Source organism: Bos indicus, chromosome 9, assembly GCF_029378745.1.
Source record: "Bos indicus isolate NIAB-ARS_2022 breed Sahiwal x Tharparkar chromosome 9, NIAB-ARS_B.indTharparkar_mat_pri_1.0, whole genome shotgun sequence".
NCBI classification, from domain to species: Eukaryota; Metazoa; Chordata; class Mammalia; order Artiodactyla; family Bovidae; genus Bos; species Bos indicus.
In genome coordinates, this window is record NC_091768.1 from 88,302,376 (window position 1) to 88,329,106 (window position 26,731).

At 41.3% G+C, this 26,731-nt stretch overlaps 1 protein-coding gene across 7 annotated transcripts in view; it reads left to right on the forward strand.

The window, feature by feature from the left end:
• The window catches only part of PLEKHG1 (pleckstrin homology and RhoGEF domain containing G1), a 248,994-nt gene that overhangs the window by 126,286 nt on the left and 95,977 nt on the right, over nt 1-26,731 (forward strand). For 5 of the 7 annotated variants that reach the window (XM_070796369.1, XM_019967594.2, XM_070796368.1 and 2 more), the window contains one exon: nt 16,014-16,519. In XM_070796369.1, coding sequence (XP_070652470.1) covers nt 16,112-16,519 — 408 coding nt within the window. In that variant the 5' untranslated portion in view covers nt 16,014-16,111. Of the gene's footprint in view, nt 1-16; nt 4,514-4,567; nt 4,647-16,013; nt 16,520-26,731 lie in introns of those variants that run through there. The other 2 variants (XM_019967593.2, XM_070796372.1) reach the window with 2 other exon arrangements.

A 26,731-nucleotide genomic window follows, 5' to 3' on the forward strand; every position in this document is an offset into this window, starting at 1 on the left:
CCAGAACAAAGTGTTGTGAATTTGTTGTTTGTTTGCTAAAGTTCTTACCATTATGCCTCAGTATGGACATTTTTGTGCAACAGAGGATGAGAAATTATATTTTCAGTTGGATAACTTGAGTACTGGTAACTATTGATTAGGCTTCTCAGGTGGAGCTAGCGGTAAAGAATCCGCCTGCCAGTGCAGGAGATGCAGGTTCAATCCCTGGAGGAAATGACAGACCACTCCAGTATACTTGCCTGGAAAATTCCATGGACAGAGGAGCCTGGTGGGCTACAGTCTATGGGGTCACGAAGAGTCAGACATGACTGAGCACACATCTCTATCTCTGTCTAACTATTGATTATTTATAGTTTGGTTTCTCTTGTTAGATTCAATACTCCAGGATTAACAAAAAGTACTCCTTTCATTTAATATCCCCTTGACTTGAGGGCTTTCATCTGCCTTAAATGTGTCTTTTGCTTAAACGCTTCTTTGTGAAGACAAAGTTGCTTATCATTAAAGTTATTTCACTTTGAAAATAGTCCTTGAAAAAGAAAAAAAAACAGATTAGCTCTTTTGTTTGTTTAACAGTTTGGTTTATATCACAGTAGCAAGGCAGTTTATAGCTGGTAACACTTTCTCGGTGGAGATTAGCTTGAAATAGTGTATATAGATATTTAGTAAACGAAGCCTCCAAGGCAGAAGGGTGTTAGTACATGATATCTCACTTTCATGAGGAAGGTCATCGTCCCAAGGGACATCAGTGGGACACAAGACACCTCTTGGCATGAAACTGACTTTAATGTTTAGCACATTTATTCTATGGCATGAGCTTAGAAAATGTAATTTCATGCCTTTTTCTTTCAAAGAAAAAAGTTCTAATAGACTAAAAATGTATATTTATTTGGAGTAGGCAATGGAAAATTGCCTACTTGCCTGGAAAATTCCATGGACAGAGGAGCCTGACAAGCCTGATGGCCTGCGTCCATGGGGTCGCAGAGTTGGACATGACTGAGCACAAACACACAAATATATATTAAGGCTCCTTTGTCAGTGGCCTGTGCATTAGTAAATGGTTGGTTTTACCATTTGTCTGGGGAAGTGTCACAGTGGTGATATCTTAAATCACAAAATAAACAGGTCTCCTGGCACCCAGCTTTTAAATTGTTATGCTCGATATATAAAATATTAGTTGTGATTTGAAATACTTCCTTATAACTTCTAGCACCTTTGTATCTGAAAATATAAGATGATTGTTTAAACCTGCCTTACCCAGTATAGATGATATGAGGCAAAATCTTTCCTTGAATCTGAAGAATGTATGCATGTCTCTGCCCTTCCTTCTTTTTCCAGGCTGCTCTTTCATCCTTCATTGCCCAGCTTCTTGGAGCTGTTGCCTGGCTGCAAAGTCAGCAAACCTGTCCACTAGGTCAGACGCTGTCGAGTCCCCAGAGCTGCGTGTTATCTGCACTTCCTTCCTGCAGTCTCCCAGCCCTGCCTCCCAACACCCTTCCTGCCTCCTTCCTAAAAGACCTGCATGGATCCCAGAAGGAGGTTCAGGCTTATGACGCCACTGTGGCAATGACCCTGTAACCCTTCCCAGGGAACATTAGAGTTTTAACAGACAACTTTTACCTTAAACCAAAAAGGATTTAAAAAAAAAAAAATTTTTTTATATGGACGATTTTTAAAGTTTTTAATGAATTTGTTACATTATTGTTTCCACTTTATGTTTTAGTTTCTTTTGGTTGCAAGGCATGTAGGATCTTAGCTCCCCAACCCGGGATTGAACCCACACTCCCTGCATTGGAAGGTGAAGTCTTAACCACTGGACCACCAGAGAGGCCCCAACCAAAAAGAACTGGTTTCTCTTAGTGGACTGGCAGACTGATTCTGGGAAAGGATGTTTTTAAGTAACAGGGCTTTCTGGTCCTCCTCCAGTTAGGCCCCAAGACTGGCCTGCACTTGGCTTGCTGGCTGGTGTGTGTCCTGCTGGCTGCAGGCATGCCCTGTGGGTGCTGCTGTTCTACCCCTGGGTCTCCACTCCTGGCGAGGACACTGCAAATGGCTCCTGAGCTGCCCGTAACTAGAGCTGCAAGGGAATTAATAAGAACTGCATCCCAGTGAGAGTGTTTTTCCCACCTTGTTGTTGTTCAGTCAGTATGTTGTGTCCAGCGCTTTGCAATCCTGTGGACTGCAGCACACAAGGCTTCCCTGTCCTTCACCATCTGCCAGAGTTTGCTCAAACTCATATCCATTGAGTTGGTGATGCCATCCAACCATCTCATGCTCTGTCGCCCCCTTCTCCTCCTGCCCTCAACCTTTCCCAGCATCAGGGTCTTTTTCCAATGAGTTGGCTCTTTGCATCAGGTGGCCAAAGTGTTAGAACTTTAGCTTCAGCACCAGTCCTTCCAATGAATATTCAGGTTGATTTCCTTTAGGATTGACTGGTTTTTATCTCCTTGCTGTCCAAGGGATTCTCAAGAGTCTTCTCCAGCGCCACAGTTCTAGTGTACTAGGGTACTAGCATCTGTGCCTTTTACTTGCCTTGGGATTAATTTTGTTGCATGGACAGAAGTCTAGTGGCAAGACAATCGGGCAAGGACTTCCCTGGTGGTCCAGTGGTGAAGAATCCATCTTCCAGTGTAAGGGACTAGGATTTGATCCCTGCTTAGGAAACTAAGATCCCACATGCTATATGGCATGGCCAAAAAGAAGAAGCCAAGAGCCTCTGCATATACCATCCCATCCCATCCCTGAATGTGGATCTCTGTGTCTCCCACATGAATATCAAATCTACAGCATAGGAAGCTTCCCTGCTCTTTAAATTAATAATCCAGGGTAGGACAGAGATGATTAGAAAATAAGCATAAGACCACATGACTCTCTAAGTGTAATAAACAGTCATTTAACAGATGGAAAGAGCAGTGGCCTGGAGTGGTTGTGGGAGGTTAGATGAGGCTTGTAAGATTTCAACTGACTCTTAATTAGGCATAAAAAGAGAACTTGGACACAGGTGAGGTGGACGTCATTTTGGAGGGCAACAGAGGTCACCATGGAGGACAGACAAGGGTTAAGAGAGTCCAAACAGCCCAGGGAGGGCCCTTCCTCTCAGACTTTTAGCATCAGTGATTTCCATCAAACTGGCAAATTTGGGGGGAAGGCGGATTATTCCAAGTTGTCTTCTGAACTGACTGATAAATTTCCATCAGAATGGCCCACTGAAGTAACCCTGTATATAATCAGCTTTATTTGAGAGGAAACGGGCATTAAAACAAATCATCCTATTATGTTGTTAGTTTAAAATCACTTAATAGGTATGATAGAAATAGCTAAAGATGATCAGCTAATGTTATTTTTCATAACCACAAATGAATGCTTTAAGTGGAACTTCTATTTAAAGGATTTTGATGCTCTGAAGTAGTTTAGTTTTAGCTATCTATACATGGGCATAACCCAAACCTTGAATTTTAGCTCCATGGTGTAGTGATATCAGTTTTCAAGAACATTTTTGTACTTCTGAAGACCTTCATCTAAAGAACTCAATATCTTTCTCAAATATGAACTTTTGGATCTTGATATAAAAATAGATTTAGCATTTTGAGAAAGACAGGTAGCCTTAGGGAAATGGAAACCCAAAATAATTAGAAGTTCTTTCCTACTGAACTGTGCACAAACTAAACTGTTTGTCTAAGAAATGCCTGTAAGTTTACATTTTAGCTGTTTGTCTTCAGATAGATTTTTCAGTACTGTTTTTAAAATACTCAGGCTTAAATGTGTTCTTGTGTAGCCTTGCTTACTTGACACTGTATTCATTGTCTCGTTAAGGGAAACTAAGGATTCAAACTTCCGTCCACAGTGTGTTATTCTCTGCCCCACCCCCACCCCCAAACTTCACTTTAAAACTTATGGGAGACATGTGTCCACTTCCTTTGAAACAGACTTAAAAGTCGGGAGGTGCACTTCAAAATAGCAGAGCTCCAAGATCTTGCTGCTTTTGTGGAGTGTAATGAGAACGGTGGCTGGAGCCAGGAAGGTAGAGCCTGAGCAGCTGTAGGCAAGTGTGGGCTGTATTTGATGTTCACAAAAGAATGTCAGTGGCAGGGTGTTGCTCAGCGAAGTGTGCATTTTCAAGTTACCCACAGTGGTGTCTATTGTCCTGTTTCTCAATTGAATGATGTCATGTTTCATTTAAGGCTCTTAGTGATGCTGAAGTCTGTGGTCTGCACACCAGGGGGAAAAAGGCAGGGAGAAAGTTGCCAATCAGGTTTTTGTAAAGCCTTTGTGTGTTGGGTTTTGAGAGATAAAAGCTGACTCATGCAATATTTCTGCGGAAGGAGCTGCACAGACTAGTAAAGGCTTCTGGTTTTACCTGACTGAGTTCCCAGTGAGGTCAGTGCATCAGCTGAAGGCAGACGACGTGGCTCCGCCTGGGCAGAGCCCAGGTAGGAGCAAACGTGGATGTGTCTGGGGAACCGATGCTCGACACCCTTGGTCCTTCCTGCTGGAGCAGCCGAGCCCAACTGCCTCGGTGAGAAACTGTCGTGGAGATTTTCTCCACCACCCTGTGCAGGACCAGCTGCTCGCTTGAATATATTGCAAGTGTTCTGTTATTATTGCTATGGACTGAAAAGAGTTCTCCAGTAATAGAATTAATCTAGAAGGTGATTTTTTTTTTCCTCCCTCTGAACTGCAGTCTGCCTTCAAAGGTTTTTGTCTTGTTTTGGTTTGAATTTGATCTCCCCTTAAAGTTAGGTTGAAATAATCTAGAGAGCTTGATGTTGGTGACTCTGGGGAGAAAAGTAAAACCTAAGTGTTCATGCAGTGACTGCTGAGTATTTTCATGTGCTTTCTTTATGAGGTTGACGCAGGTTAAGCTGGGGAACAAAATAAATGTTTGCAAACTTTATACTTAGCAACTGTAGTGATGGAATCTAGCCTGAGTCTAGTGGTCACCAAAGTTGACCGAGTAAATGCAGTTTCCGTGTTGAATGCTTATTGGTAAGAAATTCTTTTGTTAGGAGGAATAATTGGAGAGAAAAAGGCATGGATTGTAGTCAGTGCTGTTGCACAGTGGAGTCTGACTTTTATTTTGCTTTTTATTTTAATTTAGTGATACTAATATATTTGAGAGAAGATGTATATATTTGGCATTCCTTTTCATTAATCATGTGAACATAGAAATTAATTCTTTTCATTGAAAATATTTAAATATTTGTTACACACTGATGTTGTGATTTTTAGTTTCTTTAAATAACTTTTGCAGATTATCAAAGTGGTACACATTGAGGAAAAGTGGTATTGAGAGGTAAATATCAAAGGAAAAACCATCCATTCTCCTACTTTGAAAAACCAAGGTCAATATTGTATTCTGCATCTTTTGAATCATTTTTCTAATGTGGATAATAAACAAGTGGCATTTTTAATTCAAATTTAGGATCACATTGTACTTATGTTTTATAAACCACCCATTTTACCCAACTGTCTATTATGACCATTTTCTGCCCTTAAGGATTTGAAAGGGCATGACATTCAATAGTTTTATATTGTACTTTCTAGATGGATTTATTCACTCAGATCTCTATTGTTAGACGCTTTGAATTCTCTTCCTCCTCTTTTTTTCTCTGAGAAAATGTTTAGTGTACTTTAGGGATGGTTTATTTTCTCAGAGTACTATTATTAGTTACTAGGGTTTCTCCTTCTCCTTCCTCCTCCCTTTTCTTTAAGAAATGTTATTTAACCTACTCCTGCCTCTCAAGTGAGCAGAGATGTTTTGGGAACTGTGCATGCTCAGTGCAGAGGGAACCTGTGCATGCAGCTATCATTGTTGCATTACTGCCTTGAGACCGATATTTCCACAAAAACAAAAAAGAAGCCAGAGCATAGATTGTGATTTAGTCTAAGTGAAAAAAAAAAAAATAGAAGTTTTTTAGCCTTTAGCAAAGTCAGTGATATATATATTTCATCATTGAAGACCTGGCATTAGTAGAATGTAGAAGACAATTGCTATTTTGTGGTTACTGCTTGTCCTGTGATTCCAGCTAGGAATGGACCTTGCAGACGTGGCATCCATGTGACTTGGTGTTTATTTCAGGGTTGGGACTGCATCCCTGCAGTTGGATGGGACCTGGGGAAGTCAGCTAGTCCAGCTGCCTCACTTACAAGTGAGGAAACCAGAGACTCAAAGGCTGCAATACAGTGATTCTCTGGTGGTCCAGTGGTTACGATTCCATGCTTCCACTGCAGGGGTGAGGATTCAATCCCTGGTCAGGGAACTGAGATTCCAATGCCAAGAAGTACAGCCAAAAAAAAAAAAATTGCAATACAAACCTCCATGGTACAGAGCCAGGGCACAAATGCAAATCTTCTATAGGAGAGACGCCTATAACCTGATTCCTGGCTGGTCCACTGAGCTCTTTCTGTACACACAGTTGGGCATATATTCATTCATTCCTATACACACACACACACACACACACACACACACTACTGGCACATTGGGATTGTGCACTTTATACAAGTAGCTTATATTTAGTGCATCATTTGCTGATCTCTAAGCACTTTTTCTGCCCTATTCTGTGAATCTATGCCATGTGTGCTTGACTCTTTGCATCCCCATGACTGTAGCCCGCCAGGCTCCTCTGTCCATGGGAATTCTCCAGGCAAGAATATTGCATTGGGTTGCCATGCCCTCCTCTAGGGGATCTTTCCAACCCAGGGATCGAACCCAGGTCTCCCACATTGCAGGCAGATTCTTTACCATCTGAGCCACTAGTGAACCTATAACCAAGTATCAGAACTAATGGGCCAGAAATCAGAAACCATAGTCTCTGATTCACAGTTCAACTTTGAGCATGATGTAACCTAACCTATCTTTTTTTCCCATCCATAAAATGTTCCAAAAGTAATGACATATGTGAATGAACTGTGAGGCTTTGTGTGTGGGGTCAAGGGGAGGGAAGTGTGTGTTTCGTTTTTTAAGGATAATTGTCGTAGAGAGTTAAAGACCTGGCATGTATGGTAAGGCTGATCTGTTATAATAGAGGCTGTTCGGGTTATCTCTTGCTGCATTACAAATCACTCCAGAGCCTAGTGGTTTGGAACAACAACAATCATTTCTAATCTCTCAAGGTTTATGTGAGTCAGGAGTTCAGAAGAGGCTCTGCCAGGTGGTTCTGGCTCAGGGTCTCCTGATGTTGCAGCCAGATATGACAGGGCTGGGGTCATCTCTAAGGCTGTTCTTTCATACTGTCTGGTGCCTGGGCCAGAAACACCCAGTCTGTAGGGGCCAGATCAGCCAGGGTTCCTTGTGGTCTCATTCCCTGGTTTCTCCAGCATGTCAGTTTTAGGATAACCAGACTTTTTTATATGGTGGCTCAGGGCACATCCGGACGCACTTATTGCAAGGCCCTTCTGTCTTCATGCTGTGCCATATTCTAGGGCTTTGGGGTCATGTTCATGGCTTGGGCAAGGTCCCCTGCCACATCTGGGTCCCAGTGGAAAGGGGAAGGATGTGGAGGAATGATGTCTGATGCTGGAGAAATGGACCACCAGAGGGGCACGTATCTTTTCCATTGGTGAGAACTTGACCACATGGCCAATTCTAATGGCAGGGAGTCTGAAAAGTGTGCTCAGCAGAAACTTGGTTCACAAGGGAAGAAGGGGAGTGGGTTTTTGTGGACAACTGCCAGTCCCCCCTCAAAGTGACAACATTTTAGCCCTGCTTTAACCCTGCTCCATCATCACCTTCACCTCCCCCACTAATTGATCTTCCAAAGCAGATAATAAAAATGAAAATGATAATAAAAATGGGGGAAAAAAGCCTTAAGGTCCCCTAGGTCCTCTATTTTTTTAACTTTATATTTTCAATTGGGTTAAGGCAAAATGGTTGTCTGAGGAGGACTTACAAATAGCTGAGAAAAGAAGAGAAGTGCAAGGCAAAGGAGAAAAGGAAAAAAATACACCCATTTGAATACAGAGTTCCAAAGAATAGCAGTGAGAGATAAGAAAGCATTCCTCAGTGACCAATGCAAAGAAATAGAGGAAAACAATAGAATGGGAAAAATGAGTGATCTCGTCAAGAAAATTAGAGATACCAAGGGAACACTTCATGCAAAGATGGGCACAATAAAGGACAGAAATGGTATGGACCTAACAGAAGCAGAAGATATTAAGAAGAGGTGGCAAGAATACACAAAAGAACTATACAAAAAAGATCTTCATGACTCAGATAATCACGATGGTGTGATCACTAACCTAGAGCCAGACATCCTGGAATGTGAAGTCAAGTGGACCTTTGGAAGCATCACTATGAACAAAGCTAGTGGAGGTGATGGGATTCCAGTTGAGCTATTTCAAATCCTTACAGATGATGCTGTGAAAGTGCTGCACTCAATATGGCAGCAAATTTGGAAAACTCAGCAGTGGCCACAGGACTGGAAAAGGTCAGTTTTCATTCTAATCCCAAAGAAAGACAATGCCAAAGAATGCTCAAACTACCAAACAGTTGCATTCATCTCACACGCTAGCAAAGTAATGCTCAAAATTCTTCAAACCAGGCTTTAACTGTACACTACCCATAAACTTCTAGATGTTCAAGCTGTATTTATCCCATCAGAGGAACCAGAGATCAAATTGCCAGCATCCACTAGATCATTGAAAAAGCAAGAGAGTTCCAGAAAGACATCTACTTCTGCTTTATTGAATACGCCAAAGCCTTTGACTGTGTGGATCACGACAAACTGTGGAAAATTCTTCAAGACCACCTTACCTCCCTCCTGAGAAATCTGTATGCAGGTCAAGAAGCAACAGTTAGAGCTGGACATGGAAAAACAGACTGGTTCCAAATCAGGAAAGGAGTACATCAAGGCTGTATATTGTTACCCTGCTTATTTAACTTACATGCAGAGTACATCATGTGAAATGCCAGGCTGGGAATCAAGATTGCTGGGAGAAATATAAATAACCTCAGATATGCAGATGACACCACCCTTTTGGCAGAAAATGAAGAAGAACTAAAAAGTCTCTTGATGAAAGTGAAAGAAGAGAGTGAAAAAGCTTGCTTAAAACTCAACATTCAGAAAACTAAGATCATGGCATCCAGTCCCATCACCTCATGGCAAATAGATGGGGAAACAATGGCAACAGTGACAGACTTTCTTTTTGGGGGCTCCAAAATCACTGCAAACGGTGACTTCTGCCAAGAAACCTAGACAGCATACTAAATAGCAGAGACATTACTTTGCCAACAAAGGTCTGTCTAGTCAAAGTGATGGTTTTTCCAGTAGTCATGTATGGATGTGAGAGTTGGACTATAAAGAAAGCTGAGTGCCGAAGAATTGATGCTTTTGAACTATGGTGTTGGAGAAGACTCTTGAGAGTCCCTTGGACTACAATGAGATCCAACCAGTCCATCCTAAAGAAAATCAGTTCAGAATATTCATTGGAAGGATTGATGCTAAAGCTGAAACTCCAGTCCTTTGGCCATCTGACGCAAAGAACTAACTCATTAGAAAAGACCCTGATGCTGCGAAAGATTGAAGGTGGGCAGAGAAGGGGATGACAGAGGATGAGATGATTGGATGGCATCACTGGCTCAATGCACTTGAGTTTGAGCAAGCTCCAGGAGTTGGTGATGGACAGGGAGGCCTGGCGTGCTGCAGTCCACGGGGTCGCAAAGAGTCGGACACGACTGAGCAACTGAACTGAGCTGAACTGATAGCCAATTAACAGTTGTGATAGTTCCAGGTGGACAACAAAGGGACCCAGCCTTACATATACATGTATCCATTCTTCCTCAAACTCCTCTCCCATCCAGGCTGCCATATGACATTGAGCAGAGTTCCCTGTGCTATACTGCACTGCCTTGATGGTTATCCATTTTAAATATAGCAGTGTGTACCTGTTCAGCCAAAGCTCCCTAACTATCCCGTCTCCTCATCCTCCCTTAGGCCCTCATTTAACCAAACTGACATACCTGTGCCCTCAAATGTCGAAATTCTGGAGTCACCACTTAGCTAAGACAATTTAGCCAATGCATTAGCTGCGTTAATTAAGATTATCTATTACAACTCAATCCTTGCCTAACTGCAGGAGCCATTGTACTTCTCAGTTTTCGCTGACTAACATAGGAATCAATTAGTAAATGATCTGAATATTTAGTACCAGACTTTACAGCTCAAAGAAATTTTTTGATCTTCTTGCAACCCCTCACCTCTTGTTTGAATAAGAACATTTTTGCAAAGCACCCCTTCTTATCTTTGACTTTCTTATCCAAACTTTGCTTTACTGACTCTTCAGCAGTAATAAGATCTTTTTTAATTATTTATTTTAGAAAACGTTTAAACTTATAGAAAATTTGCTAAGCTAGTTTGGGGTTTCTATACACCCTTCATCCAGCTTCCCCCAGTCCTCACATCTTGCACTGCCAGAGTACATTGGTCAAAACAGAAATTAACATGGTAAGATTTTTTTTTTTAACCTCTTTATTACCAGACAGCTACAAATAAGAATGAAAACCATGTTGCCTGGATTGAACACTCAGAGCAGCAAAGAACAGGTTTAATTGTAGTCCTGGATCTGCTATTATTAATAATACAGAATCATGTTATTTTAGAAAACCAAGAGGTAGAAATTCACATTGAGATCCGGTGGCTTTTATCTATTGAGCCCTCCACTATTATCTCAGAGATGGGTAGAGGAGGATTCCTCAGATACTTGGTACTATCTTTGAAACATATAAATGAGTACTTCTTATAACTTAGCTTCCCTGGTGGCTCAGACGGTAAACCGTCTGCCTGGAATGCAGGAGACCCAGGTTTGATTCCTGGGTCGGGAAGATCCCCTGGAGAAGGAAATGGCAATCCACTCCAGCACTCTTGCCTGGAAAATCCCATGGACGGAGAAGCCTGATAGGCTACAGTCCATGGGGTTGCAAAGAGTCAGACATGACTGAGCGACTTCACTTTACTTTACTTCACTTTTTTATAACTTTGACTCTTAAAAATTTGTGTGTTTTTGAATCATGAAATCAGTTTACAACTTTAGGGTCTACTGAAGACTTGCTGTGTATTAAATGAATTTTTCTGGTTGATAGAATAATTTCTTGTTTTATGTTCCCTCTGTTTTCTCCTCTTCACAGACAGTATAATAAGGAACATAATTTTATTCATTGATCCTGAGCACTACACATTCTCTCGATGTCCATGACTGTCCTGCCAAGGAACTCCAATTAAGTATTTAAAGTCTAGAATAGCCATGAGCAGAATTTGAAAACCCTGATCACCCCTCCTCCCTTGCTGTACATATAGCCCTCCCTTGCCTTGTAAAGCTCTCCTGGGGGCTGGTGACAGGGAGTGGTCGGTTATGACCCCATGGGTTCCCCATGTAGCATGTAAACGTGGTCAGAGAAGCCTGGACTTTTCCTGCCAATGAGAGTTCTGCTTCCCCCTTAAATCAGCCTCAGAGGCAAGTTGGAGCCAAAAAGTGCTACTTTTGATTCTGGCAGTGACATTCCAAGGGAGGGCAATTAAAATATTGGAGATTTGAGGAGCAAACAAAGAAAAGCCAAGGAATTTGAGCTCTTTCTCCTAGAAAAAAAATTAGAGACTTGCCATGAAGCAAAACGTGTGAAAGGTATCTGTGTGGGAGCTGGACAGCCATATTGTTCATTTTATTGAGGATGGCACAAGAAGGAATATTTTTTTTGTTGATGGCTTTAGACTCCAGTCCTGCTGGTTGTAAGCATCAAGCCCCACCCTGACCCCCGACCCCTGTGCTACCACCACCACCAACTCCAGGTTTACCAAGGGTCAGATGAACCAAGGCCCTCGAGCTGGGAAAATCAGCTTATTTAGGGTTTTCATGGTCAAAAGAGCCACTGACATGGGCCATTAGCAACAACTGGCAAGTTCTCCTACGTTGCTATATTATTAGCCCTGCGTTTGAGATTTGGTAAGAGAAACAGGTTTTGAGAAGGAAAGCAAAGCAAAGCAACAAATTACCCAAGTGTTAACACAGATGGACATCTTTCACGCAAAGCAGAGGATAAAGCTTTCTTGCTCTTCAGTTTTCTCTCTGGGTGTTTCAGTTTATCATGGGAAACCAGCCACCCCAATATCCAGTACACAGCACTTGTCTCCAAATGCTGTTGCTGCTAACTCATAACAATATTGTGCATTAATGAGCAGAGTAAAAAAAGATAAACTTCAAACTGTATGTACCTTTTCATTCACTATTATTGGGACAAAGATTGATAAGGAAGTTAAGTTTAAATATTAAATATATGTAATATTTAAAATAGTGTTAGTTGCTCAGTCATGTCCCACTTTTTGCAACCCCATGGACTGTAGCCCGCCAGGCTTCTCTGTCCATGGAATTCTCCAGGCAGGAATTCTGGAGTGGGTTGTCATTCCTTTCTCCAGGAGATCTTCCCGACCCAGGGATGGAACCCAGGTCTCCTGCATTGCAGGCAGATTCTCTACTGTCTGGAAGTGAATGTATATTTCACACTTGTAGCACATCTCAATTTGGATGAGCTGCAATTCAAGCGCTCAATAGTCACATGTGGCTACTGGCTACTATGTTGAACAATGTAGCTCTGGAGATAAATATTAATAATTGATTAATTGTATTAGGAAGAATAAGCCAGAGAGGGTGGAAATCTGAAATTATTTTGAAGGAGGTGAGAGCAAGACTAGACAATTTTTATGAAGAACATTTCCTTATGTGAGAAAACTATAATTATCTTCTAAGCAATGAATCAACATAAAAATTGTTATCCACCTGCAATCTCCTATTATATGCCATTAAATGACCTAGCTTTAAAGGTTTCACTTCTGTCATCGGTAATTTTGGAAGGTATTTAATTTGGGGCAGTAAGTTTGGCTAAATACTAGCACTCCAAATACCTCATATATTCTGATTTACAAAATGTCTGGTTGGCAGTCTGAATAGGCTGATTCAGTGCCCTATGGCACGTGGCCTGGTATTGAAACATATGAGGTCTTCCTTGCTAGGGTCCAATTCATGTTGCCATGTAAGATTCATCCAGGAAGTGAACCCTGTTCACTTGAGTTTCTTGTCCCACTTCCTCCTGCCTTTGAAAGTATAAAAGACACTAGCAGCCCTAGGAGCCCAAAATGGATTCTCCATCCCAATACTGGCTGGTTAACTTGCAGTGAAAGTAAGTAAAACAAAACAAAACATGAGTCTCTCTGTTGTGTTCATTTTTCACCATCATGATAATGAACATTTCCCAAGAGTTATGTAACTATCAAACATGGTTTTCTCAAATGAGACTATGACTTAGGACCAAACAGAAGTTGGGGGCAGGGGGGAGGGGACGGGGGCGGGTGGATACTACTGTATTTGAAAATCAGAGCATCTGGAAAAGGAGGATGAGATGGCTGGACGGCATCACTGATGCAATGAACATGAACTTGGGCAAACTCCAGGAGATGGTGAGGGGTAGGAAGGCCTGGTGTGCTGCAGTCCATGGGGATGCAAAGAGTCGGACATGACTGGGCAACTGAACATAAACACAGTCTCATTGGCCTTTTGGGACCGTAAAGAATCCTATATACTTCCCAAGTCAGCATCCATTCCAGAAAGGGACATCAACCTTATGGTTATGGTTGTGCTAGATGCCAATGTGTGTTTGGTCCTAATCTTAACTACCCAGGAATTTCTTTAAAAAAAAAAAAGTTATTTGTTTGTGTGTTTATGGCTGTGCTGGGTCTTTGTTGCTGTGCACAGGATTTTCGCTAGTTGCAGAGAACTGGGACTACTCTCTAGTCGCCATGCTTGGGCTTCTCATTGCAATGACTTCTCTTGAGCACAGGCTGTAGGGCGTGCAGGCTTCAGTAGTTGTGGTTTGTGGGCTTAGCTGCCCAGCAGCATGTGGGATCTTCCCAGACCAGGGATCAAACCTGTGTCCCCTGCATTGGCAGGTGGATTCTTAAGCACTGACCCACCAGGAAAGCCCTGCCCAGGACTTTCTTAACACCAGTCCCAAACACGAGTAAGCATCCTTTGCTGCAAACACACCTAAATGCCTGGCTGTTTCTTGGATTTTCCAACATTCAAGTTGGACCAGGATTTTTCACACAAGTACATTTTAACTACTATAACCAATCCAAGTTTTATAGGCCATAAAGTTGTTACAGAGAAAGCAGAAAGAATATCGCAAAAACTTGAAAAAATTGTGGGAAATATACCATGTGGTAGTGGTTATACTGGTAATTTACTCATGTCCTACGTGTTTCTTACCATTCCTTCTTATTGATCCAAGTTAGTTCCTTTATTTTATATTCATAGTTTTACTATTTGCAGTACACTCTTAATGCTAATATTTGCCATGAATATAAACCACCAAGAGGACTTCCCTGGTAGCTTAGAAAATAAAGCGTCTGCCTACAATGCAGGAGACCTGGGTTTGATCCCTGGGTTGGGAAGATCCTCTGGAAAAGGAAATGGCAGTCCACTCCAGTACTCTTGCCTGGAAAATCCCAAAGGACGTAGGATCCTGGTGGGCTACAGTCCATGGCGTTGCAAAGAATTAGACATGACTGAGTGACTTCACTTTCACTTTTCTAAACCACCAAGAAAAGTCTGAATGTTAAAGGATATAGACTTGATGGGTTCTTTCATATTCTAGAAATATTGGTACCAGCTGTTTGATGATCTTTATTATTGAGTCAAACCAAATTCACGTTCCTTTTGAAAAGACTGTCATTGATCTATATTCTTGTTATTGTCTTATTACCACCTTCCATACCTGAGTTTCACTCTCCTACTTTTCTAACAAGATCTATAAACATGGATTTGGGTGGATTTTGAAATGAAGCAAATTTCTTTATTAGTCACACTATTGCAAGGCATTTTGTTTCTATAGACTTGGGATCACATTACTAGGGGGATAAAGTGTGGATCCTGCCTTACAAATGAAGAAGATTGGAACTTTGTGTTTTATCAGAATAGCTTCTGAAACTTTAAATTCCATACCGGGCCTGTTTTGAACCCAAGACTTAAGTGCTACAGGCTTTAAATTTTCTCTTCTTATTCCCTTTTCTAAATACTAACAGCCCCATTTCTTTAGAAACAGTTCTGATGTTTATTGTTTAATTGCATGGTCACACTGTCATGTTATCTAACTGGGCACGTGGAAAGTAGTAGTTCGTCAAATATACTCTGTAACAGTGTAACCCCATGTACACAGCAAATGGAATGCCAGCTTTTGAGAAGTGACTTAGATAAATGTTGTGATAGGCTGATTAAGTTTTAAGGAGGATGTGGGTCTCAATATTTTGAGTTTTCTTGTCCAGTACTGGAGAATTACTGTCCACGCAACACTTTATTTAATGCTATATACAAGTAAAGTGTAAAATTGTCAGCATCACTAAGCACTAAGTAGTGGTGTCTCCAGGTTGGTAATGTCAAGTTTTGTGGAATTGTAGTAAAATACTTAAAATCTAGAACAGTGGTTCTCAAAATACTCTAATATGTCAATATTAATAAATATTATTAATATTATTAATCTAATAAAACATAGGATGTGGGGGGTTTTTTGTTTGTTTTTTAAATACATAAGCATCCCCTTGGTGCTTGCTGAAGCTGTAGATTCCGTGTGCCCTGAGCGCTGAGCCTTGATTTAGTAAATCTGGACTAAGCGCTCTATCAGTCAGGTGCTCATGCTTTGAGGCCAGGTGCAGTGATTCTAACACTTTAAAGCGCTTGCACATGGCATTGGCGTCTTGGTAAAAGGCAGCCTGACGTTCAGTAGGTCTAAGGTAGCGCCAAAGGCTTTTAAGTCTGACGCAATTGCAGGCGACGCTTTAAAAACTCCGCCTTTGCCATTCAACGTCCCATGGGTATCTTTGCATTTCCGTCTATACCTAGCGTGCTTTTTGCTTTTGACCGTGTCCTTTGAGCTAAGTTTTAAGCACCTTCAAATCTTTCTGTTTGCTCTAATTTTAAATACTTGCCTATCTTGCTTATCTTGTCCGTTTATTTATTTTTCTTCACGTGTATAGATGCGCACCAGTTGCGTCGTGAAGTACGGTCAGCTGTAACACAAGCTCCGTATCTCAGAACCACAGCCAGGCACTCCTGCTCTGGGGACCTCGGGGCCATGGAGCTCTCCGACAGTGACCGCCCGGTCAGCTTCGGCTCCACGTCGTCCTCGGCTTCCTCCCGGGACAGCCATGGTTCCTTCGGCAGCAGAATGACCTTAGTTTCAAGCAGCCATCTGGGCTTGTTTCCTCAGGATAAGGAAGCAGGGGCCATAAAACTGGAGCTGATGCCAGCCAGGCCGTTTTCCAGCAGCGAGCTGCAGACGGACCGTGCGGCCGGGCAGCAGAGCACAGACGAGGGCGGCGAGAGGCAGCCCCGGGCACAGCGCAGAGTGGAAGCCAACGGGCCGACCAAAACCGGGGCCGAATCGGCCACCAGCCCCAAGCTGCTCTATGTGGACAGAGTTGTGCAGGAAATTCTGGAGACCGAACGGACTTACGTGCAAGATTTAAAGAGCATCGTAGAGGTAAGATGCGCTGTCGGGGGGAGTTTAAAGTTTGTCCTGCAGGATCAATATCCCCCGAAATAAAGGGCAAGGAAGGACTTGCAACAAAGGACTTCTTAGGAAGCCCAGTGTCTCCTAAGAGGCAGAGATGGTGTGAATGTTTAAGCAGATGATCACTTAAGAGGAAGCCCTAGGGCTGTTATCACTGGGTTAAGACCCTCAATGTTTGCATTCGTGAATTGATTACGTGTTGGGAGTAAGCCTGATGATATCAGTGCCTACGCTGGTGTGTTGTGTTAGTGACTCCTGCCCCAAAGCTCTGTGAGTCTCTGGCAGAGAGACAGACAGGATGCAAGCTTCCTCACTTGCAGGTGTCAGGGGTGTGTTGACTGAGCCCCTTGGGTCATCTTCAGCTTACTCACAGTTGTCTCCTGGCGTCTGGAGCTTCCAAAGCTGCCAGTGCCTGTGTCTCACCGCCAGAGAGGGACTTCATGGGTTTGGGGTGTGGCCTGGGGGGGTGGGCGGAAGATCCCCAGGTGATTCTTCTGCACAAACAAGCGTGGGAATTACTGTTTGATGCTGTTTTCTGTGTTGGTTGCTGTTTAGGGGAAGGTGGTGAAAGGGAGAGAAGAACCCTGGACTTGGTCTTAGGTGTTTACCTTTTACTTTTATACTAAAAAAATTCACGTAAATTATTTGACTCTCTGCAAACTGAACTTAGCTCAGGTACCAGATCCAAGACTCTGGAACTTCAGTTATTAATTTGTTATGATTGTTGTTTCCCTGTCTTATTTCTTTTTTAAATTTTATTTTATGCTGGAGTATAGTTGACTTATCCAGTTATTAATTTGACTTTGACTATAGCTAGGTTTTTAAGCATAAAATGATAATTATCGGAACAGTTCAGATGCTAATTCATTCTCAGTGATTTAAAATATTATATTTCAAATTGATGCATTATGAAGCTATACTCCCTACGCTGCCTGGTACTATCCCAGGTTCTTTCATGTGTTAGTGCCCATTTCCTGTTTTAGATTTTTAATCTAAAATGTGTTTCAGAATAAACTGGAATATTTGCTGATGAGGACATTCTCCACCAAACACATACACTCTTATAGCTTTAGGGGAAAAAAAATTCTAGGACACAATTGTGTTTTCAGTCCCACAAATGATCAAACCAGACAGTCTTCTAAAAATAGTTATGACATAACTTCCCAGTAAAAATAGAAAAAAATCAATTGATGTTCAACCAAAACAATATGTGATACCAAATGTAGAGTAAACCAGGCCAATTGTTTCTTGAATTTCAACAATGATGTCATTTGTACTTGGGAAGAAATACCTGTGAAACTGCCAAAATTTGTGAAACCTCTCAGGAAATTTATGGTTGTCAAAGCTTTCTTTGGCCTGTTTTTCTTTGTTTCTTACTTGGAAACTTTACCACTTCATCGAAACTCGCCATACCAACAGAGAAACCTTTAGTGTCTGAGCTGGAATTAACACTTGTTTTTTTCTGAGACCAGTTAACAAACTTCAGGTGAGAAGAAATACAATAAGAGATCTATGAAAGAAAATAGGTTAAAACAGGATTTTTTGCTTCAATAAAATACCTTAAATTTTTTTTATTTTCTAACAGCTTCAGCAGAAGTTTTATTCTAAACTGTACAAATATTCTTGCCTTTTTTTTTCCCCTTATCAATAAATTAGCCATGTTTTCACTATGGGTTGGTGGACTTTTGCTATAAAGGACCAGATGGTAACTCTTTTTGGGTTTCTGGGCCATAAATTGTCAATCCTAACTGTTCACTTCTGCCACTGTATCCCAACAGCAGCCCCAGCCTCTACGCCAGTGAAAGGGTGTGGAAGTTCAAGGAAAACTTTAGGGCCGTTTTTGACCCAAGGACCATGGTTTGCCAAGCCCCGTATTTGCTTATAAATCTATGCTTTCATTTCATCAGCTGTGAAATGAAACTAATAAACGATACCTGCCTAATAGGGTTGGTGTTATGATAATTAGATAATATATGAAAAGCCCATACAACAGTGCCTGGCACGTGGTAAGCAATTAATAAGTGAAAACGCTTATCATCTCAGGCCTCTTCTGAATTTGCTGGCTGAGACTGAGCACCATTTATAGCTATCTTCTGTCTTATCTGAAGTCTTTTACAAAGATAAATAGATTTAGTAATACACTATAGTAGAAATTTCATTAGGAAAGAGTCATTTTTAAGTGGGTGATTCCAACATTATTATTTTGAAGGCAATTGGATTATTTCTAAAGAAGCCAGGGAGAATCTAAGGTGACACATAATAGGGAGAAGAAAGATGGAGGGTGTTGGGAAGGAGGGTGGTTGGAAGAAAACGTCCCAAATAGAGAGGGAAGCACCTGGGCAGGAAGAAGATGCTGCTTTGTTCAGGAAGTCTCTGGAATGCTTTGAGTCACTTCCCCTCCCCACCTAGAAAAGTGCAGAATCTCTTCAGATCACGATTGGTCACTGCAGCCTCTTCTTCACACACTTTTGTACCTGACCACCTCTGTTTCTCAAGATCACAATTTTCACAGAATGGTTAGACTCGTTTTATGTAGTTTTTGCTTTATGGAGGCTTCCCAGGTGGCGCCAGTGGTAAAAGTCCACCTGCCAATGCAGGAGACTTGAGAGACATGAGTTCAATCCCTGGGTCAGGAGGATCCCTTGGAGTGGGAAAGGGCAACCCATTCCAGTGTTCTTGCCTGGAAAATTCCATGGACAGAGGAGTCTGGCAGGATATGGTCCATGGGGTCACAAAGAGTCAGACACGACTGAGCATGCACCCCTCCTTTATGGAGTATAACCAATTATTTTCCACCTTGCAGCAACTTTACCCAATAAGGACTGTTATGAGTATTCTTTTAAAACACAAGATGTCAACTCCTTTAAAAATCTGTTTTCCTTAATCCATTTCCAATCTGTTTTAAAAATTCTGTAGCTGATTTCTTTAGTATCTTTGATTTTTCAAGTGCAGAGTTGAATGGGGAAAAGGCTACTTAGTAACGACCTACCATCATAAGTTCTCACCATACAAAGAGAGTTTGTTAGTTGACTTTCTAAGCAAGAATTATTCTGAAGAAAAACCACCTAATTGTTTGTAGAGATAACTGGGAAGTTGTTTTTCACTTACACAGTAGCATAGTTTCAAACTGTCTGAGCGAATGAGTGATAAATCTCTCAGTCGTGTCCAACTCTTTGCAACCCCATGGACTACAGCCTGCCAGGCTCCCCTCTCCATGGAATTCTCCAGGCAAGAATACTGAAGTGGGTTGCCATTTCCTTTTCCAGGGTTCAGACTGTGCACTCTGCTTTCTTGAGTTCCCACTAATGAATGGCCTTCCGTAGTCGTTCTTGGTTGTATTAATTTCCCTTTGTTAGATTTTATCTGTAGTGTATCTTATCCATACATATCCTCACCACTCAGGTTTATATTTTGTCCTTAGAATTTATAAACAAGCATTTTTGTGAAAGGCCATTGATATATACTATGATTTAAAAGATTTTAACACAGTATGCCTTGGTAGCTCAATACGGTACCACATAGTATCCGAGTAGCTTATTTCTGAGAAGAGATCCTGCTCACACGTTATCTGGGCAATAGGATTCTCAGCTGTTGGTGATAATGCAAAGAAGAATGTACATCTTTCACTACAGAAAGACATTGTATTAAAATCTTTCCCAAATATATAGGATTTTTTTTTCTTTCCCATGCCATTTAGGAATTAAAAAATGAATTCTGAAGATTTAACTGAGAAATGTTATTGTTCTTATTGCTTCTGGTCTTCATCGCAGGCCTTTTCTCTGTTCCCTCCATTCCCTCCCCATGGCAACTCCCTCCTCTGCTCCTTTGCCTGACATCCTAGTCATTTGCTTTTGTACACTTGACATTTTAGAGAGAGGTGAGGTCTTGACTATCGACCATACTGAGAGAAACAAGAGAGCTGTTATTTCCATTTCTATATATGGCTCCTACTAGCATTCACAGATAAAATGAGATAATAACTATGAAAGCTAGTTTTAAAAGTTAAAAGTAAAATTGCCAGTGATACAATTTGTGAAGAGAGAGAAATTCATAGCTGGAAAGTAGGAAATAAGGGTTTCTTTCATGTTTAATAGGATCTTAGATTGACTGACCAGAGATTCTCATGGGCAGAGTGGGTTTCTTTAATCTTTCTAAATGATCTATAAAAGAGCCTTTGACAGCCTCATGAGACTTGGCCCTGGATATAGTTCGTGGCCTGTTTTAACATTTTATGAAGGGTTTTAAATAGTTCATAACATTATCTAATACTGCGTAGTTAGAAATTATATCCCTATTACAAAATAGGATCTTTGAAATATAAGAAATGCTAAATTAAATCATATTTGGGGATGTTGAGGACATGTGCATTTAGTGAGGGGAAAGTAGGTAAAATATTAAAAGTAACGTGAGTTTATTTTTTTCTATCATATTCTAGAAAGTTAAAATCCTTTTTCAAGCACAATTATCCATACAGTGTGCTAAAAAGCTAAGAAGTTATTATTATAGCCTTGCTGCATAAAATTTAAAGAACCACAGCCTTAAGCAATCCTTGTTAAAAGCATTCAGCATTGTTCAAAAGCTGTAGCTGCACAAGGATTAGGCTGTTGAGATCCAACCTCCAGCTCTCGTATTTCTTGATCGACATGAACTCTTTGTTTATCGTGTGATAGTACAGACAGTTGGAGAAGGAAAGGGCAACCCACTCCAGTATTCTTACCTGGAGAATCTCGTGGACAGGGGAGCCTGGTGGGCTGCTGTCCATGGGGTCAGACAGAGTTGGACAGGACCGAAGCGACTTAGCAGCAGCAGTACAGACAATGTTAGGATAAGGTGGACGAGAAGAGAGATGCTTTTCACCCACTTAGTGACATGAAACACATTGAACACAATTCTGCCTGTTCCCATAGCTTAGAGAAGAGGCTGCCCTTAGCACCAGAGGTATCCACTAGCTAGAAGGTGAATTGTCTTACACTTGGGAAGTGAGCCTTTCCCAGATCTGTGCAGAGTGAATGAAGGAACCCAGTGATCAGGCCCAGGAAGTCTGTGCTGTGCCTTAACTCTGGACCCTGCCTAAAGACTTAGCCTTTAGGCTGCTGAGGTGCTAAGACTTGGATAACATGGAATCTGAGTGGGGTTTTGTCCTGCACCACCTCTCAGAGACAACACTATCGAACTTGGAGGTGTTTTCTCCTGAAGCCTGGTTTGATTCAGCTGGAGAGAGAAGATGGTTTGGTGTGGAAAGGTCAGTTCATAGCTCTGCTACTCCTCTCCCTTGGCAATGAAAGGATGGCTTTACATGGGTGTTCCCTGAACCAGCCACAGCTGCTTAGGATACTTGACAAGAAGAGAAAAGTTTTGAACCAAGGGAGGAGGCTGATGAGATGTCATTGCTTTTATTGTCTTTTTACTCGCACATGTCCTCACTCAATACTTTCCCTCCAGTTTAAATAACATTTATTAAACTGACACTTTTTATGAGGTTCCTTCAGACTAACATTTCTTGAATACTGAGGGAATTATGTGTTCAATGCTAGAGTGTAGGACTTGGCAGGGATTGTTTTTAACGAAGGCTTGTTACGTGGGTGGATTTAATAAAGTGCTTACACTGTAGTACTTGGCACATTTTAATGTACTTTTTCTTTTGCATGGCATTTGAGCACTTTTATTTGAATGTGTCTCTTTATTTTTCCTCCCAGGGGCTTTTCTCATATTGGGTGAATGAGATCTTTGCTAAAACCATTTGAGGTCTATGGTAATTTTGAAGCAAACCTGCTAAGTAGTTTTAGGCTTATGTATTGGGTTGGCCAAAAAGTTTGTCTAGGTTTTTCTGTAACATAGGAAACCTGAATGAACTTTCTGGCCAAGCCAATAGGAGTTGTTTGTCAAATAACACATCTAACCACTGTGTATAAGCCCCTCAAACTTCACTTTGACTATTTGTTTCCATGCCTATTTGTTGCTCTTATGCCCCCTCCTTCCTTGCTCTACCCCACTCGCACCTCTTGCCACCTTAACAATGACAGAAACTTAGAACGTAAGAACATAGTGATTTTGAGTATTCATCTCCTCTACTGGTAGCAGTCTAATATTGGGGGTGGAGGGGGAGGGGCCTGGCCTTTTATGTCTTTTGTCCATTCTGTTCATACCTTCTGATTAACTGCTGCTGCTGCTAAGTTGCTTCAGTCGTGTCTGACTCTGCTTGACCCCATAGACGGCAGCCCACCAGGCTCCCCTGTCCCTGGGATTCTCCAGGCAAGAACACTGGAGTGGGTTGCCATTTCCTTCTCCAATGCGTGAAAGTGAAGAGTAAAGGTGAAGTCGCTCAGTCATGTCCTACTCAGAGACCCCATGGACTGCAGCCCACCAGGCTCCTCCGTCCATAGGATTTTCCAGGCAAGAGTACTGGAGTGGATCGCCATTGCCTTCTCTGGATTAACTGCTAGTAAACATCAAAACTAGCTCAACGTGGGCAGCATTTAGTAAAAGCAAAGTGAGTGGAGGTGTGTAGGGTTGCTGTGCAAAGGTGGTTGTTGACTGTTCACAAGAGTTCATGTATACTTAATAAATGATGTCAGTTTATTCCCTCCAAATGGTTCTAGCCAGATTTTGAGTCAAAACCTAGGAAAATTATTCAAAATAATTATATTGTTCAGGTTCTCCTGGGAGCATGGTAGATAGAAACCTTAAACTTGGTGACAACACCCACCACCTCAATGAATCCGAACAGCTGTAAACATACTACGTGGCTACTACTTCTAAATTTTCTAGCTATATACCTTAATAGCAACAAAAATACTAAAACATAACATTAACAGCAGCTTGTATTTGGATGCTTACCGGATTTCAGGCACTGAATTAAGCAGTTACAGCCTCACCCACAGCCCCACTATGTGGGTACTATTATAATTTTCTTATTTTTAGCACAAGAATATTGCATGTACAGAGAGGAAAGGAACTTGTCCAAGGTTTGTAAATGATTAGTGGTGAAACAGGAACTGGAATGTTAGGTTTCACTCCAAAGGCCTCATTTACTACTACATTGTTATAGCAAATCTCCCCTTAGAGTCTAGCAGAGAGCTCAAAGGTTTGGTCGCCTTCCTAAGCTCTCTGGGGCAGGGTGTTGCAACAGCAGCATGGTAGACATTCGGGACTGGATAGTGCTTGGTTATGGGGGATAGTCGTGTGTACCGTAGGATGTTAGCATCAAACATGGCCTCCACTCACTAGATGTCAGTAGAACCACCACCATCCCCACTCATGACAACCAAAACTGTTTCTAGACATTGCCATATAACCCCCAAGGGACAAAATTCCCTTGACTGAGAAACACTGTTTTAAAAATTTGGAAGGCATAGTGTATAAGTGTAAGTAAAGCCACAGTAACAAATCGGTCCCCCAGTTTAGTGATGTAATACAACAGAAGTTTCTCCTTTTGCAGTCATGTATGTGTATGTCCAGGTTAGTGGACACCATGCCATTCCATGCACCAATTGATAGAAGGCAGGGGAAGGAGAGTTTTTGAGACAAGTGTAGAAATGACTCACCTCTTCTCTCATTCCACATCAAGCTATAAATTTGGAGATATAGTCTGTGTGCCCAAAGAAGGAAGGAAACATTTTTGTGAACAACTGCCAGGGTCTACCATGTATTATATTGGATTGGCCAAAAAGTTCCTTCAAGTTTTTTCATAAGATGTTCTGGAAAAATCCAAATGAACTTTTTGGTCAACCCAATATGTAACTGCAATATTCTCATTATAAAAACCTATACCCGGCATCCCACCACTAAAGGTAAAAATAAAAATAAAAAATACATAAGGAAGAAAGCAGGAAAGATCTTGATGATGCTTACTGCCAAGTTTATAGTTAACTCTCTCTACTAAATAACTCTATGCTGCTGCCAAGCTGCTAAGTCGCTCCAGTCGTGTCCGACTCTGTGCAACCCCATAGACGGCAGCCCACCAGGCTCTGCCGTCCCTGGGATTCTCCAGGCAAGAACACTGCAGTGGGTTGCCATTTCCTTCTCCACAATAACTCTATAGAATGTTTTAAATGGAATTCTTCATTTAGGACTTAGACTAAGATGTACCTTCCCTTATTCCTCTCTCCCTTCTTACACATTTCCATCACCTCTACCTCCTCTCTCTCTCCCTTTTTTCCTAACTCCCTGCCCTCTTTTGTTTTTGTAGTTTTTCCTATCCATATGACCTGTCAATAGGGCTCTTTGGAATTTTTGAACACAGGTGGTACTATCAATATTTCAGTTTAAGAAGAGGGCTGCTGGGTCTAGCATAGTTCAAAGGCAGGAATTGTGCTTCTTTGCTTGTCTTCTGGAAACATTTTGAGTAGACTGGAATCAAAGAGAATAATGGACTAATGCCAGCATACCCTGAACAGAATGATCATGCTCGGAAGCCACACTGATAAAGTTTATAAGAAAATGTAATACCCTCCTTTTCACTGCCCTGCCTTTGTTTTAAACTCATTTCTATAGTCACTTTGAGAAGCCAAAATGAGAATTGTGAACACTTAAAGAACAAGTAAACAATGGAAAACCTAATGGTTGAAATTGTTTTAACACATTTATACATACATAATAATCTTAGGCCTTGCATACTTGCACACTCTAAATCAGGTGACATCATTGTGGATGGTTTCCATAAGAAAGTGACAGTGAACGTTGCTCAGTTGTGTCCAACTCTTTGCGACCCCATGGACTATATAGTCTCCAGGCCAGAATACTGGAGTGGGTAGCCTTTCCCTTCTCCAGAGGATCTTCCCAACCCAGGGATCAAACCCAGGTCTCCCGCATTGCAGGTGGATTCTTTACCAGCTGAGCCACAAGGGAAGCCTTGTAGAAGTCAACTTTCATCTTTCCAGAGGTGAACATGGAGAAAGTAAATTTGCCATTGATAAATAGTGGTCTATTTATGTCATTAACCTTTACACTTTTCAAATTACTAAGAACTTTTTACAATAGCATAATGAACATCAGTTGGTATAATAGTAATAATTATGGATTTAGTGATGTTCTCATTGTCTCCTTGAGAAATACTAAACCTCAGGTAATAGTCACCCTTGAGTGCCTGACATTCCTGACTTATGACTTGCTTCTTTTTTTTTTCTTTTTAGATTTTTTTGTGGCTTGCTTCTTGAAGCTTGGGTCTAGAATACTTCAGGTCAGTCTAAGGATTTCCAGGGTATTGGAGGCCCTAGAGTCCAGCTTTGTAGGATATTCTTACCATGTTTCAAGAGTTCATGATCTCAGAATAGATTATAGTTATTTAATATAGTTAAATATAGTTTTTAGCTTCCATATCACATGTCTAAGACCCAAGAAAGAGAGTACAGTTGCTATAGAAAAAGAGCAATATGAATTTCAAGTGCCTACGATCAATTTTGCTATAATTTGACATATATGCTTTTAAAAATCACTGAACTTGCAAAATCATATGAGGGGAAAACGGGGGAAAATAGATTCCAGGTGCAACACTCAAAACATCAGTGACACATCGAAAAAGAAACAAATGGAGGCAGTTTTATACGTGTTAAATGGTTAAGAACTAAATCCTTACTACAGTAAATATGATACTTCAACTTAAAAAAAAAAATGTAATTTCTTGTGGGAGCCACCTGGTACCCACAGCTGCCACCCCCTGTAGGAGGAAGAGAATAAAGGGAAGCGGGAGACAGAGTGAGAAAAAAGAACAATAAAGAGGAGAAAGAACAGAAAGGGGAAAATATAAAAGAGGCTAAGAAGGAGAGAAAAATTAAGGAGAGAAGCAGTTGCGTGCAGGGTTGTAGTCTGAGTTATAAAGTAGGGTTCAGTTCAGTTCAGACCTGACATCAATGCAAAACTGACACCCCTGGCATGGATGGGTTTGGCTTTAACAAGGTATGCAGGTGGACTGAGGCGGCTGGTAGGTGTTTGAGCTGTATGTGTGTGTGTGTTTGTATTCCTCTGATGCTCTCTGGAAGTGGCTATGCTTTTCTGTGTTCACCTGGTTTTTTGTTTGTTTTATTGTGAATGCAATCCTGCCTAAGCAAAATTCAGAATTTTGAATTAAGTTCAAGTTACTCCCTAGTATATTAATCATGTGGGAACAAATTCCTGCTTTCAAAGCAAATGTTAAAGCAGAACTAACTGTACTTACCTCTTGAGTGTTATGACTTGATACAAATA